At 38.1% G+C, this 17697-nt stretch overlaps 1 protein-coding gene across 2 annotated transcripts in view; it reads right to left on the bottom strand.

The window, feature by feature from the left end:
* Positions 1-414: 414 nt before the first annotated feature.
* The window catches only part of LOC135220884 (visual system homeobox 1-like), a 327377-nt gene continuing 310094 nt past the window's right edge, over positions 415-17697 (bottom strand). For both annotated transcript variants that reach the window (XM_064258493.1, XM_064258492.1), the window contains exons 5-7: positions 4201-4378; positions 2215-2513; positions 415-1347 (exon numbers count right to left, since the gene is read on the bottom strand). In XM_064258493.1, the coding sequence (XP_064114563.1) occupies positions 1108-1347; positions 2215-2513; positions 4201-4378 (717 nt within the window). In that variant the 3' untranslated portion in view covers positions 415-1107. The remainder of the gene's footprint in view (positions 1348-2214; positions 2514-4200; positions 4379-17697) is intronic.

The raw sequence follows: 17697 nt of genomic DNA on the forward strand, positions 1-17697 counted from the left end.
CATCAACGACGACTCTTTTTAGTCTGTACGACAGCACAATGTCATACAGTCCCAAAACGGACTCTTCAAGTCCGTCATAATAACAACAAAAATGTACGATGGTAACTATAATTAAAGGAAGGGGAGCGAAAAAAAACACACCTTGATTGTCATCTTATAGCGAGGTTTTCTTAATGATCCCTTTCAACGAATGGGTATGATATTTCTTACAACATTTTCTTCTGTTTAATAAATGCACTTCACGTATGCCAGAAGCTGAATTTTCAGTCACAATCGAGGTATTTCCATAGCATTTCATCTCTGTTGCATCATCACCCGTCTCCCATCTTTCAAACGCCGAGTTAAATAACAAAAAATTCCTTTGTTTTAGCCACTAGAGAGAGAGAGAGAGAGAGAGAGAGAGAAGAGAGAGAGAGGAGAGAGGAGAGAGAGAGAGAGAGAGAGAGAACCACTTTCAAGTCAAATTCAGAAATTAATAATCAAGAAAAGGTTGTTAATAAGTCATACTTTCAGAACACTCGTGCTTTAACACTGCAAATTGGTGCAACTTGAATCACCAACATCAATATTTATGAGATTAATTACACACTACGCCCCACTATTACCTATATCTCAAACACAATGGGGTAAATCATGTCCAGAACCAGTTATAGTATAGGAATTCTGAGGAGTCAAGAAAATGAACAGCCGAAAGCTAATAGAGAAAGCGACGAAATTACCTGGATAAGAGTTTTTCACTAAAAGAGAACTAATGAGATTGATTATTGACTCTGAAACGCATTGATATTTAACTCGATTTCGAAAAGGAGTGACGAATCTCTACACAACAGATGGCGGATTCCATAATTATTAATTATCTGTCGGGTATTAAAGATCAACTTTGACGGGAAACTGGAAGTAAACAATGGCTCGACTTTGGGCGAGTTTTCAGCGGCGGGATAACTGAAGGAATATCATTTGCAGCAGCAGTAGTGAAAGTAGCAGTTGTCGTAGCAGTAGCAGCACAGTAGCAGCAGCAGCAGCAGCAGTAATGGTACTAGTGATGTTATTTCTTTGTGTAACAATGATACAGAATGGTTTTCGAAAACTACTTCACTGGCGAGTCGATCAAAAATGCCCGAGATGATGGTGATGAAGGGCTTCCGTGTGGTGAAGTCCGGCGAGGTTGTTGTTGAGATTCATTCTGGCGGCGTGCTCCTGTGCCTTCTGCCTAAGGACTGCTATGCTGTTGGTGCGCAGGTCGTCGGACATCGGCGACTGACCCGTCTGCCCCGACGATCTAGAGGCGTGGAGGCTTGCTGGGGGATCAGACCGAACGGAGGGGAAGGATGCGCTGCTTCCCACATCCTGGAAAATTGGGCCTCATTTAATAGTAGGAATAACAAGGATATCAAAACTAACAAAATCTACTACCACTATGACACCAGAAAAAAAACATGTGAAGGTAATCATCCATTACTTCATAATATTTATGAACAAAGAAATCAGAATTTAATATTTTTGTAAATGTGTTTTTCCTAGGAAATTCTAAATAGAATACCCCAGTGCCTAGGTAGAATGCACATAGCATGTCAATTGTTTCTTCCTTATGAATGTACAATATAAATGAGCTAGTAGAACAACCTTGTTACAAAACAAAAATAAAATTAAATTGCATTGAAAATAAGTACTCAGTTGATTTATTCTGAAGCCGACCTTTGTTACAGGAAACGGCTTAATAGAAAGTGTACTATATACATATATATATATATATATATATATATATATATATATATATATATATATATATATATATATGTATGTGTGTGTGTGTGTGGTGTGTAAAATTGAAAAATTCGTTGCACTGACGGTACATACCTCGGTTTCAAATTCATTACTAGTTATTGTTTCTCTGCTAATCTAAATGCTCAAAAATTTTGTGAGTACAAGTACGAAGAAAGGTTCAGTTACATTGAAATATTTCTCTGAGAACGATATAAAATTTATGTTAGTTGAGGGTATAAGAATATACGGTAATGAAGAAAACAATGAAGACTGATAATGAATAGTAGTTATGAAGTAAAAGCTAGGATTTTGTAAACAGCTTACAAGAATGGTTGTAACTTATGTGTTTAAAGCACACACACACACACACACCCACACACACACACACACACACACACACAGAGAGAGAGAGAGAGAGAGAGAGAGAGAGAGAGAGAGAATAATAATTACCTTATCTATAGAGAAATGAGAAGCCTCTCTGGGAAAACCACTGTCTTGGTCTCCCGGATGACCTTGCTGTTGTTGCTGTTGCTGTTGTTGCTGCTGCTGTTGTTGTTGCTGTTGCTGTTGCCGATTCTGTTGTTCCTGCTGTTCGCCCGGCTGGTCTCCCGATGCCTGGTGCCCTTGGGGCTGGTGTCGCGGCTGCTGCTGCTGCTGCTGCTGCATGTCCTCCCTTCCGTCGCTGTTCTCGCCCTCCGGTTCAGACTCCTGAAGCTGCTGCGCTGCTTCCAAACTCTTGCGATGCATTCCTGCCGGGGACAGCAGGTCTCATGAGGTTGTGGCGCAGAAATTGCGTAATGAGAGGTTGTTATATCTTGACAGATACGTAAGAGAGAACACATATCTTCATTAACTCTTGTAAATACATATAACCAGGCTTTTTTTATACTTATGTAAATATCTGAAATCAGAGATTTCACGAAATCACTAGGGAATATGTGAAATGACCATTTCACTTAGGAGCATTTGACCTCCAAGGACTACGGTAGATTCACATCAACCGTGCATTTGATGTCTAGGCCAGTCCCTTACAACGCTCCTGATTGGCTGTTGATAAGCCAATCACAGGGTTGGAAACACTCAGTCTCTCTTGAGAGTTCACATGGGTAGGATCTATGCTCCATCTCTCCTGAGGGATATGTCTTTCAGGAGAGGTGGAACATACATCCTGCCTATGTGAACTCTCTCAAGAGACTGAGAGTTTCCAGCCCTGTGACTGGCTTATCAACAGCCAATCAGGAGCGTCGTAAGGGACTGGCCTAGACAACAAATGCACGGGTGATGTGAATCTACTATAGTACTGAACACGGCGAAACAGTGATTCATCTACACTGTTTCGCCGTGTTTAGTACTAGTCCCGGGGGGTGGGGGTCAATTGTGTTTCGCTGTGTTAAGTACTAACCCCTGGAGGATCAAAATTTAAGGATATTTGAGGAACACATTTACCACCCAAGGGGCTAGTACTAAACACGGCGGAAGTGTGTAGATGAATCAGTTTCATCGTGTTTAATTCTAGTCCTCGGGGATCAAATGTTCCTAAGTCCATATACATATGTATGTATATATATATATATACATATATAATGTTGTTTATGTGTGTCCACATACTTATGTATATATATATATATATATATATATATATATATATAGATATATATATATATATATATATATATATATATATATATATATATATATATTATATATATATATATATATATATATATATATAGGGTAGGCGAAGAAAATATGACTCCTTGTATATAACAGTCTCAACCTGTCACCGCAAAATAGTTCAGGAAAGTCATGTGATCTCTTCTTATGTTGTTTCTGGTTTGAGACCGAACGAAGAACGTGAAAATTATTATTTTCCTCTTCGGGTTCTAATGCGCAGAACTGTGGAACGTCCTGAAGCTCAAAGTTATATAAGCATATACACGTATGCACATCTTTACAAGGTATAAAGTCGACCTAACTTCATTTATTTCTAAAACATATGTCCAGTTTCTTATACGTGAGGTGAAATAAGCTTTACAAAAACACGGAAACACTTACATGACTGCAATTCTCCGGTAAAGGATTGAAATTTATATGGATAGTTTTCCAAGCATATGTCCATTAAAAAGAAATAATGGGACGTGTTAAAGGTCGACGTGGAATAGACGTCGTATTTAACAAGTGAAAAAAAGAAGAAATAAAAAATCATTTGTAAACTTCATATTTTACAGTCATTTCCACAGCTTATGCTTTGCTACATTCCAGGAGGCTACGTTATTCATCGTCATGATTTTCACAATCATTGATGTTTAGACGTGAACTTTTAACCTTAAAAGAGAACGAAGAGGCCAAACTAACAACAGCCCCCAGCATTCTGAGTGACTTCACCGAAGCTACAACCAGGCGAAGCTAGGCAGCATCGGTTCCTATGAAACTCACCGAGCAGCCAGGGTGCCGGGCATTCTTCGCCGTTGTCCACGGACTTGATGATGGTGTCGGGCAACGGCAGTGAGTGTCGCACCATGGCGCCATAGAGACCATACTCCGCCATGATGGTACTCTTGCCCCACGTCTTCTCCGTCTTCCGCCACTTCGCCCGCCGGTTCTGGAACCACACCTGCAGGAAGGAAAGACAAACTGACTTCTCCATGGAAAGACCGTCGACTGGAACTTAATAGGGGAATGCAAATAAAGTGTGTCGATTTTTTGGGGTAAAGCTTTGGTTTACGACTCTTGAGGATATATTACAGACCCTATGCTCTTTAAAAGGAGAAGGAACGTTTTTGTGGATGATGTGTTCTGAACATTCTATTATTCGCCTTCACTTCCACAACTACCCATCTTTCATCTAAATGGTGCTCATATATCGTGTACATGCAATCATTACCCAAAAGTATATCATACTATAATGGACGTTTTGTCCATCTGTTATCCAATCACGGCTAAATGGCTGGTGGATTTAAACCAAGCAAAAAACAATGGGATAGGGCTTTGATCAGGGTTGGTTTATAGTCTTATATATACTAGATAACCAAACCGGCCCTGCCCGGGAAAACTGTGAATGACAGGCTATGGGTAGGGGGAGGGAAGATGGAGGAGGAGTTTCTGAAGTATGGCACAGCAGTGAGTTAGTAGTACATTCATGTATACTGAATCCACTACGAATTTGTGCAGTTTGCTGAAGACAGATCCTTGCTTGATTCTCCTCTGCTTTTTTGTGCAGTATATTTCCCACAATCAATAAAAGGTCTGACTGTTGTTGAAAGGGAGACAGGCTTATGTTCAGCAGAGATGATTTTTCTCTTCTCATAGAGAATTCCCCTTTCCCCTTCCCTCCCCTCTATCTTTCTCTCACCCTCCCATCCCTTTCCCCCTCCAAATTCCACCACAACATCCCTCTTCCCTTCTTTTTCCATCCCCCTCTCCCTTTCCATTCCCCTTCCCTTCTCATTTCTCCCTCCCCTTCCACAACCCTCTTCCCTCCATTTCCCCCTCCCTTTTCCTTCCCCCTACTCGTACCCTGTCATTCACAGTTCTCCCGGGCACCGCCGGGTAGGTCAGCTGGTATTCATAATTCTCACATATATCTTAGGTACAATGCAAATACGGCTAACATACAAACCTTCTCCAAAAAATGTAATTTTCTTACAGAGTGGAGCAACAGGAAATAAACACTAAAATACTTTCGTCGCTAAGACTTGACAGCAAATGAATAATGTATGTCTTCTCTAGAGGATTTTCAAATTCTTAAGAAATATTTTTGATGGAGGAGCTGGAGACACCTGAGTCCATTTTCTATCCAACTGGGGAAACCAAGAGGAAGTCTAAACTCCTCTGAATGCATTTACTTCTGACCACTGTTATAATTGCTGTTTTTTCTGTACGCGTGTTGTCATTTTTTTATTTGTATAATTGTTGCACTTGACTTTTTAATTCTTGTCTTTTTGTGGTAATCATGTGTTGCTTTTGGGCAATCTATTTTTTTCATGTATCTGATCATAAATGCATTTCCTAGTTTGTACTCTCTTTTTATAGTTGGAAAATAACTCACGAGCGTTTGTTTCAGTTCATCGTCACCTTACGATTTCTCAGAGGGATCTCTATTCCAACATTGTCTTTCTGTATATACAATGTGATGAAATAAGTAACACGGTTTACTCACGCGCGAACACGCTCACCCCCTCCTCCTCTCTCTCTCTCTCTCTCTCTCTCTCTCTCTCTCTCTCTCTCTCTTTATATATATATATATATATATATATATATATATATATATATATATATATATATATATGATACCCAGGATCACCGATACATATATGTTTCATGTGTGCTGTGCTTGTTATCGCAGAAATACACACTCATAAAATGAGAGCGAGAAGCTTCCAAATACATGACGAGCAAATTCCATTCAGGCACACATACACATCCCAAAGCCCTTTGTTCTCTTTAATGAGAAAACTTGGCCGCCCTTCAACCCCCGAAGTGACGAGAACCATGCGCGGCGACCTTCCTGTGGGAAGTGTGACAGTGCGCCCAAGAAATCAATCCGTTGATCAAATTATAACACTAACAGACTAATTTGACATTTACTCCTCCTCTTCTCCCCTTGATGGGAACAGGTCCCCTGGGGTTAGAGAGAGAGAGAGAGAGAGAAGAATTGATGCAGGCCGGGTAACCCTCTCCCCGATGATATAAAAAATAACTGATGAGCCCGAGAGAGATAGACAAGATAGAGAGAGAGACGAGAGAGAGAGAGAGAAGAGAGGAAGGAGAGAGAGAGAGAAAATAAGTATTGATACTACCCAACCACTCTCTGTGTGGGAAAATTCCTCACTGTTACATCAAATTTCTTATGTACAGTTGCTGTAAGAACAATGAAAGAATGCGATCTCTCTCTCTCTCTCTCTCTCTCTCTCTCTCTTTTATAAGCAAGGCGCCCTTCCATACAACACATGATACTCTTGATCCAGCTCGTAATAAGGTGTCGGGTTACCGTATGCTCCATTGATGGTCGTTTAACGAGACAAATGATTATGAGCCAAACCCTCATTACAAACATGGGACCAGCAGCACATCCTCCTACGATACGAGTTTATGGGGTAGCCAGGACTTCTCTCTCTCTCTCTCTCTCTCTCTCTCTCTCTCTCTCTCTCTCTCTCTCTCTCTCTCTCTCTCTCTCTCTCTCTCTCTCTCTTCCGCTGTATCAAATAAGTGCGTCTGATCACTCTTGGCTTGGACGAATTTTACTTCCATTTGGTTTTCGTTTAGTTTCGATTATTATTATAATTCACAGATTTTCATATTCAAGTTGGATTTTTTAAAACTTTTTTTTTTTTTAGACAGGTCTAATCCTTGAAGAGAAGATGGTTAAAAGGGAGGAGAAGTTGGAGGAATAAGGAAAACGACAAAAACAACAGGAGGCATATTATGCACATTTCAAAATCCTCAGTAAAAAAAAAACGCCCATAGTTAACACTCTAAAACGTTTACCTGTCATTTCCTTTAACGATAAAGAAAATTGATATGGTAGTTAATCAATTAATAAATGACAAAAATATAAGAAAAGAAAAATAATTCTCGACATATGCAAAGTATGAACTCTTTTTCCATCAAAGTTCCTCGCTGGACGAGTGGTTTTCGCACTCGGCTGGCAATCCGGTGGTCCGAAGTTCGATTCCCGGTTCGGCCAACGCGGAATCAGAGGAATTTATTTCTGGTGATAGAAATTCATTTCTACATATAGTGTGGCTCGGATCCCACAATAAGCTGTAGGTCCCGTTGCGAGGTGACCAATTGGTTCCTAGCCACGTAAAAATATCTAATCCTTCGGGCCAGCCCTAGGAGAGCTGTTTAATCAGCTCAGTGGTCTGGTAATACTAAGATATACTTAACTTTTTCTATCGAAATCTGTTAATGATGGTTGATTTATCAGTGTATCTGTTATTAGTTTTGTTTATCTTTCAACAAATGTACAGTGTTAACGGCACCGTATATATATATATATATATATATATATATATATATATATATATATATATATATTATATTATATATATATATATATAGTAGAACTTTGTTGAGTACTTCGCAGTTGTCCCGATACATCGTCCATGGAAGAGTCCTGCCATGAATTAAACTAGAAACTCTAGGAAGGAAAGGACCACCATTAGCAAGCAGTGACTTTCAGTTCTAATTTTCCTGTCTCCACACTTCATTCGGAGTTTACTTTGACAGAATTCCCTAGACTACGAGAGTAAAATAAAAATGACAGCAGGATCTGTGCGTCTACACTTGGGAAAATCTTTGTTGTTTATTGTTATATATTAAGTATAGCACAATAAAAATGCATGGGCGCACAGTCAAGATGTCTGCCTCTCGATTTATCTTGTTTACCTATATTCATATTTCCGTTACTCGTATTTTCGTCTTCCATGCTAATGAATAACTATTTGTAGAAAAGCTTGGAAGCCAACGATGCTCTCTCTCTCTCTCTCTCTCTCTCTCTCTCTCTCTCTCTCTCTCTCTCTCTCTCTCCTTCTTCATTAGGCAAACGAATGAGAATTTGATACCCTGTGGTGGCATGCATAAATAATTACCACGATTCTGTTAATTAGGGAATGGTTTGATAGCAGATAATGAGCAATTAGGGAAGGTCATTCAGTGTACGGAAGGCTCGATGCTGATTTTCTAAACATAGTGCTGTATGAGAGAGAGAGAGAGAGAGAGAGAGAGAGAGAGAGAGAGATCATAATTATGCGAATACTTCCAGAGAAAGAGAGAGGGAAACGGAAGTAGAGTAAGATAATAAATTTAGCAAAAGATAAAGAAATTTGGTTAAAGGGATCCATATCTCATTTTTTTCATGTTATCCTAATTTTTGTTCTTGCTGTTCTTAGGTTTGAAAAATAATTCAGATTATTATTACCCATTGTCAAACTCTATCCTATTATTAAAGATTCTGTTCTTACGATTCTAATAGAGCACAAAAACAACGCTCAATTCAGGCTAATAACATTCTATTACTGATACTAACAGAGCCATGTATTCAGAATTATTAATGGAATATCCACGGGTGAAAAATATTTGTCAGAAGAAGACGAAAGACAGCACCGACTGGAACATTTGTGTAGAAGAGGAAAGACGGACTGGAACATTTTTGTAGAAGAGGAAAGACAACACTGAGTGGAACATTTTTGTAGAAGAAGAAAGACAACACCGACTCGAACATTTTTGTAGAAGAAGAAAGACAACACCGAGCGGAACATTTTTGTAGGAGAAGAAAGAAAACACCGAGCAGAATATTTTTAGAAGAGGAAAGACAACAACGAGCGGAATATTTTCGTATAAGAGGAAAGACAACACCGAACGGAACAATTTTGTAGAAGAAAGACAACACCGAGCAGAATATTTTTGTAGAAGAAAGACATCATCGAACGGAACATTTTTGTAGAAGAAAGACAACACCGAGTGGAATATTTTTGTAGAAGAAAGACAACACCAAACGGAACATTTTTGTAGAAGAAGAAAGACAACACCGAGCTGAATACTTTTGTAGAAGAAAGACAACACCGAATGGAACATTTTTGTAGAAGAAAGACAACACCGAGTGGAACATTTTTGTAGAAGAAGAAAGACAACACCGAGCAGAACATTTTTTGTATAAGAGGAAAGACAACACCAAGCCGAACATTTTTGTAGAAGAAAGACAACACCAAGCGGAACATTTTAGTAGAAGAAAGACAACACCGAGCGGAACATTTTTGTAGAAGAAGAAAGACAACAAGGAGTGGAACATTTTTGTAGAAGAGGAAAGACAACACCGAGCGGAACATTTTTGTAGAAGAAAGACAACACCGAGCGGGATATTTTTTTAGAAGAGGAAAGACAACACCGAGCGGAGCATTTTTGTAGAAGAAAGACAACACCATGCGGAACATTTTTGTAGAAGAAAGACAACACCAAGCGGAACATTTTTGTAGAAGAAATACAACACCAAGTGGAACATTTTTGTAGGAGAAGAAAGACAACACCGAGCAGAATATTTTTGTAGAGAAGAAAAACACACTGAGCGGATTAATTTTGTAGAAGAGGAAAGACAACACCGAGCGGAACATTTTTGTAGAAGAAGAAAGAACAACACCGAGCGGAACATTTTTGTAGAAGAAGAAAGAAAACACCGAGCGGAACATTTTTGTAGAAGAAGAAAGACAACACTGATTGGAACATTTTTGTATAAGAGGAAAGACAAACACTCAGCGGAACATTTTTGTATAAGAAGAAAGACAACAACGAGTGGAACATTTTTGTAGAAGAGGAAAGACAACACTGACTGGAACATTTTTGTATAAGAGGAAAGACAACACTCAGCGGAACATTTTTGTATAAGAAGAAAGACAACAACGAGTGGAACATTTTTGTAGAAGAAGAAAGACAACACCGAGCGGAATATTTTTATAGAAGAAGAAAGACAACACTGAGCGGAATAATTTTGTAGAAGAAAGACAACACCGAGCGGAATATTTTTGTAGAAGAAGAAAGACAACACCGAGCGGATTATTTTTGTAGAAGAAGAAAGACAACATCGAGCGGAATATTTTTGTAGAAGAAGAAAGACAACACTGAGCGGAATATTTTTGTAGAAGAAGAAAGACAACACCGAGCGGATTATTTTTATAGAAGAAGAAAGACAACACCGAGCGGAACATTTTTGTATGAGAGGAAAGACAACACCGAGTGGAACATTTTTGTAGAAGAAGAAAGACAACACCGAACGGAACATTTTTGTATAAGAGGAAAGACAACACCAAGCGGAACATTTTTGTATAAGAGGAAAGACAACACCGAGTGGAACATTTTTGTATAAGAGGAAAGACAACACCGAGCGGAACATTTTTATAGAAGAAGAAAGACAACACCGATTGGAACATTTTTGTATAAGAGGAAAAGACAACCCACCGTAGTGGAACCACTTTTTGTAAAGAAGAAAGACAACACCGAGTGTAACATTTTGTAAGAAGAAAGAAAGACAACCCGATTGGAACTTGTGTAGAGAAGAAAGACAACACTGAGCGGGTAACATTTTTTATAGAAGACTGAAAGACAACACGGATTGGAACATTTTTGTATAAGAGGAAAGACAACACCAAGCGGAACATTTTTGTATAAGAAGAAAGACAACACCGAGTGGAACATTTTTGTAGAAGAAGAAAGACAACACCGAGGGGAATATTTTGATAGAAGAAGAAAGACATCACCGAGCGGAACATTTTTATAGAAGAGGAAAGACAACACTGAGCAGATTATTTTTGTAGAAGAACAAAGACAACAACGAGCGGAACATTTTTGTAGAAGTGGAAAAACAACACCGAGCGGAATATTTTTGTAGAAGAGGAAAAACAACACCGAGCGGAATATTTTTGTAGAAGAGGAAAAACAACACCGAGCGGAATATTTTTTTAAAAGAGGAAAAACAACACCGAGCAGAATATTTTTGTAGAAGAGGGTAAACAACACCGAGCGGAATATTTTTTTAGAAGAGGAAAAATAACACAAAGCGGAACATTTTTGTAGATGAAAAACAACACCGAGCAGAATATTTTTGTAGAAGTGGAGAAACAACACCGAGCGGAATATTTTTGTAGAAGAAGAAAGACAACACTGAGTGGATTATTTTTGTAGAAGAAGAAAGACAACACCGAGCGGAACATTTTTGAAGAAGAGGAAAAACAACACCGGGCAAAACATTTTTGGAGAAGAGGAAAAACAACGCCGAGCGGAACATTTTTGTAGAAGAGGAAAAACAACACCGAGCGGAACATTTTTGTAGAAGAGGAAAAACAACACCGAGCGGAACATTTTTGTAGAAGAGGAAAAACAACACCGAGCGGAAAATTTTTGTAGAAGAAGAAAAACAACAGCGAGCAGAAAATTTTTGTAGAAGAGGAAAAACAACACCGAGCGGAATATTTTTGTAGAGGAGGAAAAACAATACCGAGCAGAATATTTTTGTAGAAGAGGAAAAACAACACCGAGCGGAATATTTTTGTAGAAGAGGAAAAACCACACCGAGCGGAATATTTTTGTAGAAGAGGAAAAACAACACCGAGCGGAATATTTTTGTAGACGAGGAAAAACAACACCGAGCGGAACATTTTTGTAGGAGAAGAAAGACAACACCGAGCGGATTATTTTTGTCTAAGAGGAAAGACAAACACCGAGCAGAACATTTTTGTAGAAGAGGAAAGACAACACCGATTGGAACATTTTTGTATAAGATGAAAGACATCACCAAGCGGAACATTTTTTGTAGAAGAAGAAAGAACACCGAGTGGAACATTTTTCTAGAAGAAGAAAGACAACACTGTGGAACATTTCTGTAAAATCATAACTACGAGAAAAGAAAGTGGATCAATTTATTGCTATACTTAGAAGCAGGAGAATACTTGGCTATATTAACGAATGAATTCACGGATTTTGATGTGGAATTAGACATAAGAAACTTAGGAGACAGAAAGCACTCGCCTATGATGGCATCACTGCCGAGATGATTTTGACGGAAATGAAATGGCATCTTGTATGCCAAGTACAATGTTCTGCAGAATATGGAGTGAGGGAACAATGTCAGATGTTGGGGAGATGGAAATGAGAGTGACGATACCAAAGAAAGGTGACCTGTCATATAGTTAGCTGCTAACTTTAGAGGGATCACAATATTCATCATCCAAGGAATGGAATTGGTGCAGCACTTGAAGATGAAAAGTCCTTTTTATGGTACACAGTGGAAGATGATTGGAGTAAAGATAGAAACTTAATTTACTGAGAGGATGCTTTTTTATTCAGCAAAAAATCCACATTTACAAATCTTGCTTAGTAGAATACATTCTATATATAGAGAGATGAAAAAGATAATGAGCTCAGAATTAATGAGGCTGAGTCTTTAATATGTCTAGACTCTCTTTAGTGAAAATTTGGTAAAGGCCTGAAATAGGAAAAAACCAAACAATGAAGACTTGTAAACCAAGTAGACTGAATTTGCATAGGAAAGTGAGGTTATACATAATCCTACATAGTAAGATCTGTATTGCTGTAAGGACATGCATCATGGTATGGCTATCAAAACACATCCGAATATTTTGTCCATTTGAGAACAAAGCTTCAAGAAAATTTTAGCAGTCTGGTGGCGGAATAGAATTAGTAGTGATACCATAAGGGAATTTACGCAAGTCCCATTAAGAAGATGAGGTAATGATGGAAGGGAGATGGAGATGACGTGGACATGTCCTTTGAACATTCCCTTAGAGTAGTACATGGTACAGGCACCAGAAGTGTTAGAAGACCCTTAAATACTTGGATAAGCAAAATATATGCATCTAAAATTTGTTTCGCTTTTACGTCACTTACTTCACGGGGCCAGACAAGTCCTTATTTTGGTCTTGACCCAATTGTTTTTACTTACATTTACTGGCAATCATCAGCCATTGAGCTTGATGGCATAGTTACATAAGGTATTATCGTAAATGATGTAATCTAAGCAAGAGACACAGTTAACGCAGAGAACTCCACGGACAAAATCGTCTAATTCTATAACAAATTTTCTCTTTCCTTTTGACTGGAATTTATTCCATTTCAAATTTTGACAGACAGATTTGACAACTGCAAGTGCAAGGCATGTGTTTGAAAATATAAAATTCTAAATCACATTGTTTCTACAGTAAGATGATTTGACGTAAGAAATATGGATTGAAAACGTCCTAATCATACAAATAACGATATCCTTCTCGTGGTCAGGTCGGCAACGTGACCTCTGTGTGATTATGGGACCTAGGTTCGTTTCCCGGTACCGGATATCACAATTTTTCAAAAATTTCTTTAAACTTGGATCTTCAGGCTTTGTGGTGACAGGCGTATCCAAAAAAGAGCAAAGAATTCAAGAAGTTAAGAGGACATTGTGGCTATTACAGTTGCATATGTATCTGGTAAAAAAGTGACAAGTAGATTTTACATATACATACATACATATGTATATACATACACATACATACATACACACACACACGCACGCATATATATATATATATATATATATATTTATATATTATATATATATATATATATATATATATATATATATATATATACATATATATGGATATATATAGTATATATATATATGTATATATATATATATATATATATATATATATATATATATATATATGCAATGTAAAAACACCGTATCGTGCTTCTAAGAAATCAATAGAAGGATCCAAGGTATTATCCTTGTTTATCTAGATAAAATATCTAGAAATTTATATAAATCTATATATATATATTATATCATATATTATAATATATATTAATATATATCTATATTATAGATATATATAATAATATATATATATTATATATATTATATATCTATATATATAATATATTATATTGTATGTACGAATGTGCGTATACTGTGCACCCAACACAGAGGGAGGTTGATCCATTCGTTAGTTTAAGGGCACACAAAAATATCCAATTAATATGTCCAAAATCGAAGCTTTAAAGAAAGGAGCTCCATCCCAATAATCCTTTCAAATGAGGAACCCCCTCTCATCGGTCAATGATGCCATATGACGGGCGACCATATTCGCTTCATTTAGGAAAACACATTTTCATGGCCTCTTTTCTTAATATAATTCCGCCTGAACGTCTTCCTTGTATGTCTTATTATTATAATAAATGACAGCGAGACTAAGAAAGAACTAGGCTTAAAAGTCGACTGAATTAATGAGGGGAAAAAATATGCATTAACCAAAAACGGAAAAAGGTAAATAAAATATTTTCCGTTTTCTGTCTCGTGAGCACGCGCCAGGATTCCCAGCCATGCGGTAGCGCGCGAAACACTGGCCTTTATCGCCATGTATCGTAAAGACCATACTCCCTTGATTCGAGTTTTCACCCATTATAAACAACGCAGAGAGGGAAGTTTTGCCTGAACGAGGAAAAACGAGCATATATCCTGTCCCGTTGTAGCGGAGACTTCGACTCAGCGGGCGGCCGCTTTGTACGGTCATTAGCGGGTGTGAGCCTACGAGGGACGTGTGAGGACCAGCCCTGGGGAAGCATATTAGTACAAACCGCCGCTACATCCAGCCCCTACTCTGGACACTCCACCTCCCGCCTGGTCTCTGGAAGGGAGGAAAGAGGGGGACTAACCCAAGAGGGGAAAAGCAAATTAGATATGGGAAAGAAAAGACGGATAAATAGATGGGTAGATAGACAAATAGTAGACTTAGTGGTTCTTGCATTCAATGCAATGAGTAAATGGAGTGTAGTGTAAAGCGAGGTGATTATAACTGAAAGTTAGAAGTTCCCGGCTCCTGCGTAGGATATACTGACCTCCCAAACCCCATTTCTCTCTCTCTCTCTCTCTCTCTCTCTCTCTCTCTCTCTCTCTCTCCACACACCTTTAAAGCTTCTTAAGATAGTATGACACCACTTACCAGATACAAGAGGAGACATGAAAAAATGTTCTCACTCCTCAAATGTCTTCCTTTATGTCAACAGACGCTAGTGTCTCGTGAACGCCTTTGAGGCTTAATATTAAACACCTCTAACTTATTACCCCTCCTCGTCCCACCTGGGGCAGCATTGCCATTCCACCCCCCGCCACCCTCATCCCCACCCAGTCAGCGAGGTTCATTCTTCGTGTTAGCCTTATGGTTTAAGAAACTATTAGGACGAGTGAAAAGAAAATGACCGAGTCTCTTAAAAACAATAATTTTGGGCCTTGCTCCTGACTGATGACCGAACATTTCACTGAGTGTCAACTCAAGACTGGATACTCAAGCTATGTTTTAATGGATATCTCAAGATAGGATGAATAGTCATTTTAATGAGGGGAAGCTCAACGTTGGGTCATATAAAGAAAATCAATATTTATGAAGTCGTTAGTGACCTCTTACATTCTTTAGTTTTCAATGAGGTATTTCTTCTATTTCAAATTTACTTATGCCTTTGTTGCACAGACCTCTATAAATAATGAAAATTAATATATATATATAATAATATATATAATATATATATATATCTATCTACATATATATATTATATATATATATATATAGTATATATTCTATATATTATTATAATATATAAGATAATTAATATAATTAATTCTTATCTAATCTAGATCTACGACAGAAACATTTAGTCTCGCGATAACAAAGAAACTGAGAGGGGAAATAAATACAAGGTCTTTGAGAGAGAGAGAGAGAGAGAGAGAGAGAGAGAGAGAGAGAGAGAGAGATAAGCTTTACTATTTCTAAAGAATCACACATAATGTAGGTAATCAAACTTGAAGCTGGGTAATACCTGGAGGAGAGAATACATAGTTCGTCTGATTTTGGTAATCTACAGCTTACATACATATATACATACACATAAATACATGCATTCATACATACAAATAATTTATAAAATTCCGCCACATTCTATTGCTTTTCTTTTATTCTTCGTTTGCAAGACAGTTTCAGGTATCTACGACTGATAATAATTTTCTCTCTCTCTCTCTCTCTCTCTCTCTCTCTCTCTCTCTCTCTCTCTCCTGATGTTTCGAATAAGCATGCAAAAGATTTATCAGCCATCTTACAATCACTGTGTTAAAGAGAAATTTGTACTAGTAACAGATCCTTAGGCTGTCAGTCTAACTCTAAAACATTGAAACCGAGTTCTTTCCGTCAATTATTTCTTTCTATAAGTTTAATGTTAAGAATATTAGCGAGGACAGAAAATCTAGAATTCATCGTTTTATTTTTGATTTAATGAAATAGACTTCAACTGTGCTAAGAGACAGCAAGGAAAAGCGGAATTACATTATTGCCTGTTACCAGTAATTTCGAAACTTGCTTCGAAAGTTACCCTCTTCAGGTCAATTACTTCGCCAAGGTTCACTAAAACTCATTTGTACGCTAATAATTTGTAAGAGAATAAATACCGAGTGTGGAAGGCGATTTGCTGTGTGTTGCCAAACTCTTCTTTGCAGAATTGAAGCACGTTTCTCCTCTTTATTTTTATGTGCTTCGCACACTTCTACATGGTGTCAACGCCTCATTTTCCTCTTCCTAGTCTTGGGTTTTTGTTTGTATAATAAGTTGACGCGCCAATCTCCGATTTCTCCTATGTGAAATGCGACGCATCATATGATGCGAAGTTATTCACTTTGCGTGACAGATAAGGAATCTTCCTCTATCTGTTTATGAGGAATTGTTCTCTGGTTTTAAGAACCGAAGCTTCATTCTCCTACTTCTAATTATTTGGAATCATTCACTTTGTAGCCTTTTTTTTCAATTATCTTCATGTTAACGTCACTCCATTGTCCTCCAAACATTGGTTTGGACCAGAAGCGGTTTATGAAAAATAATGAGAATAATTTTCTTACCATTTTCACCTATCCTGGAAACGAAAATTATCCAAGTTATGAGACCATCCATGTTACACAAGTCTTGTTAATCAAAGATGTATATTTGTACAGGGCTAGGACACTTACGCAAGCAGGAGAACGAAATACCGAGAGAGAGAGAGAGAGAGAGAGAGAGAGAGAGAGAGAGAGAGAGAGAGAGAGAGAGAATGATGAAGCAAGATGCTGATCCTGATAAGAATCTCAATCTCTTGGCTCTTAGCCTATCGTTGATCAGCTATCGAATATCTCAAAGATACTTTTTCTTCCTACCTAGAGTTCGTAATTGAGCGAAAGAGTTAATTAAGGAAAGGAGAAGCGACGAAATCTGAAGCGGCCCCAGTTTCTCTAGGAGGGCGGAAAAGGCCGGGGGCCGGGGGTTGGGTGGGCGGGCTGGTGCTAGCAGTTTGGGGGAGCGTGAGAGATATGAGGAGCAAGAGGGAGAGAGATGAGAGAGAGAGAGAGATTTAGCTCTCTCTGTATATATA

This window comes from Macrobrachium nipponense, chromosome 2 (genome assembly GCF_015104395.2).
Source record: "Macrobrachium nipponense isolate FS-2020 chromosome 2, ASM1510439v2, whole genome shotgun sequence".
In the NCBI taxonomy this organism is placed as follows: domain Eukaryota; kingdom Metazoa; phylum Arthropoda; class Malacostraca; order Decapoda; family Palaemonidae; genus Macrobrachium; species Macrobrachium nipponense.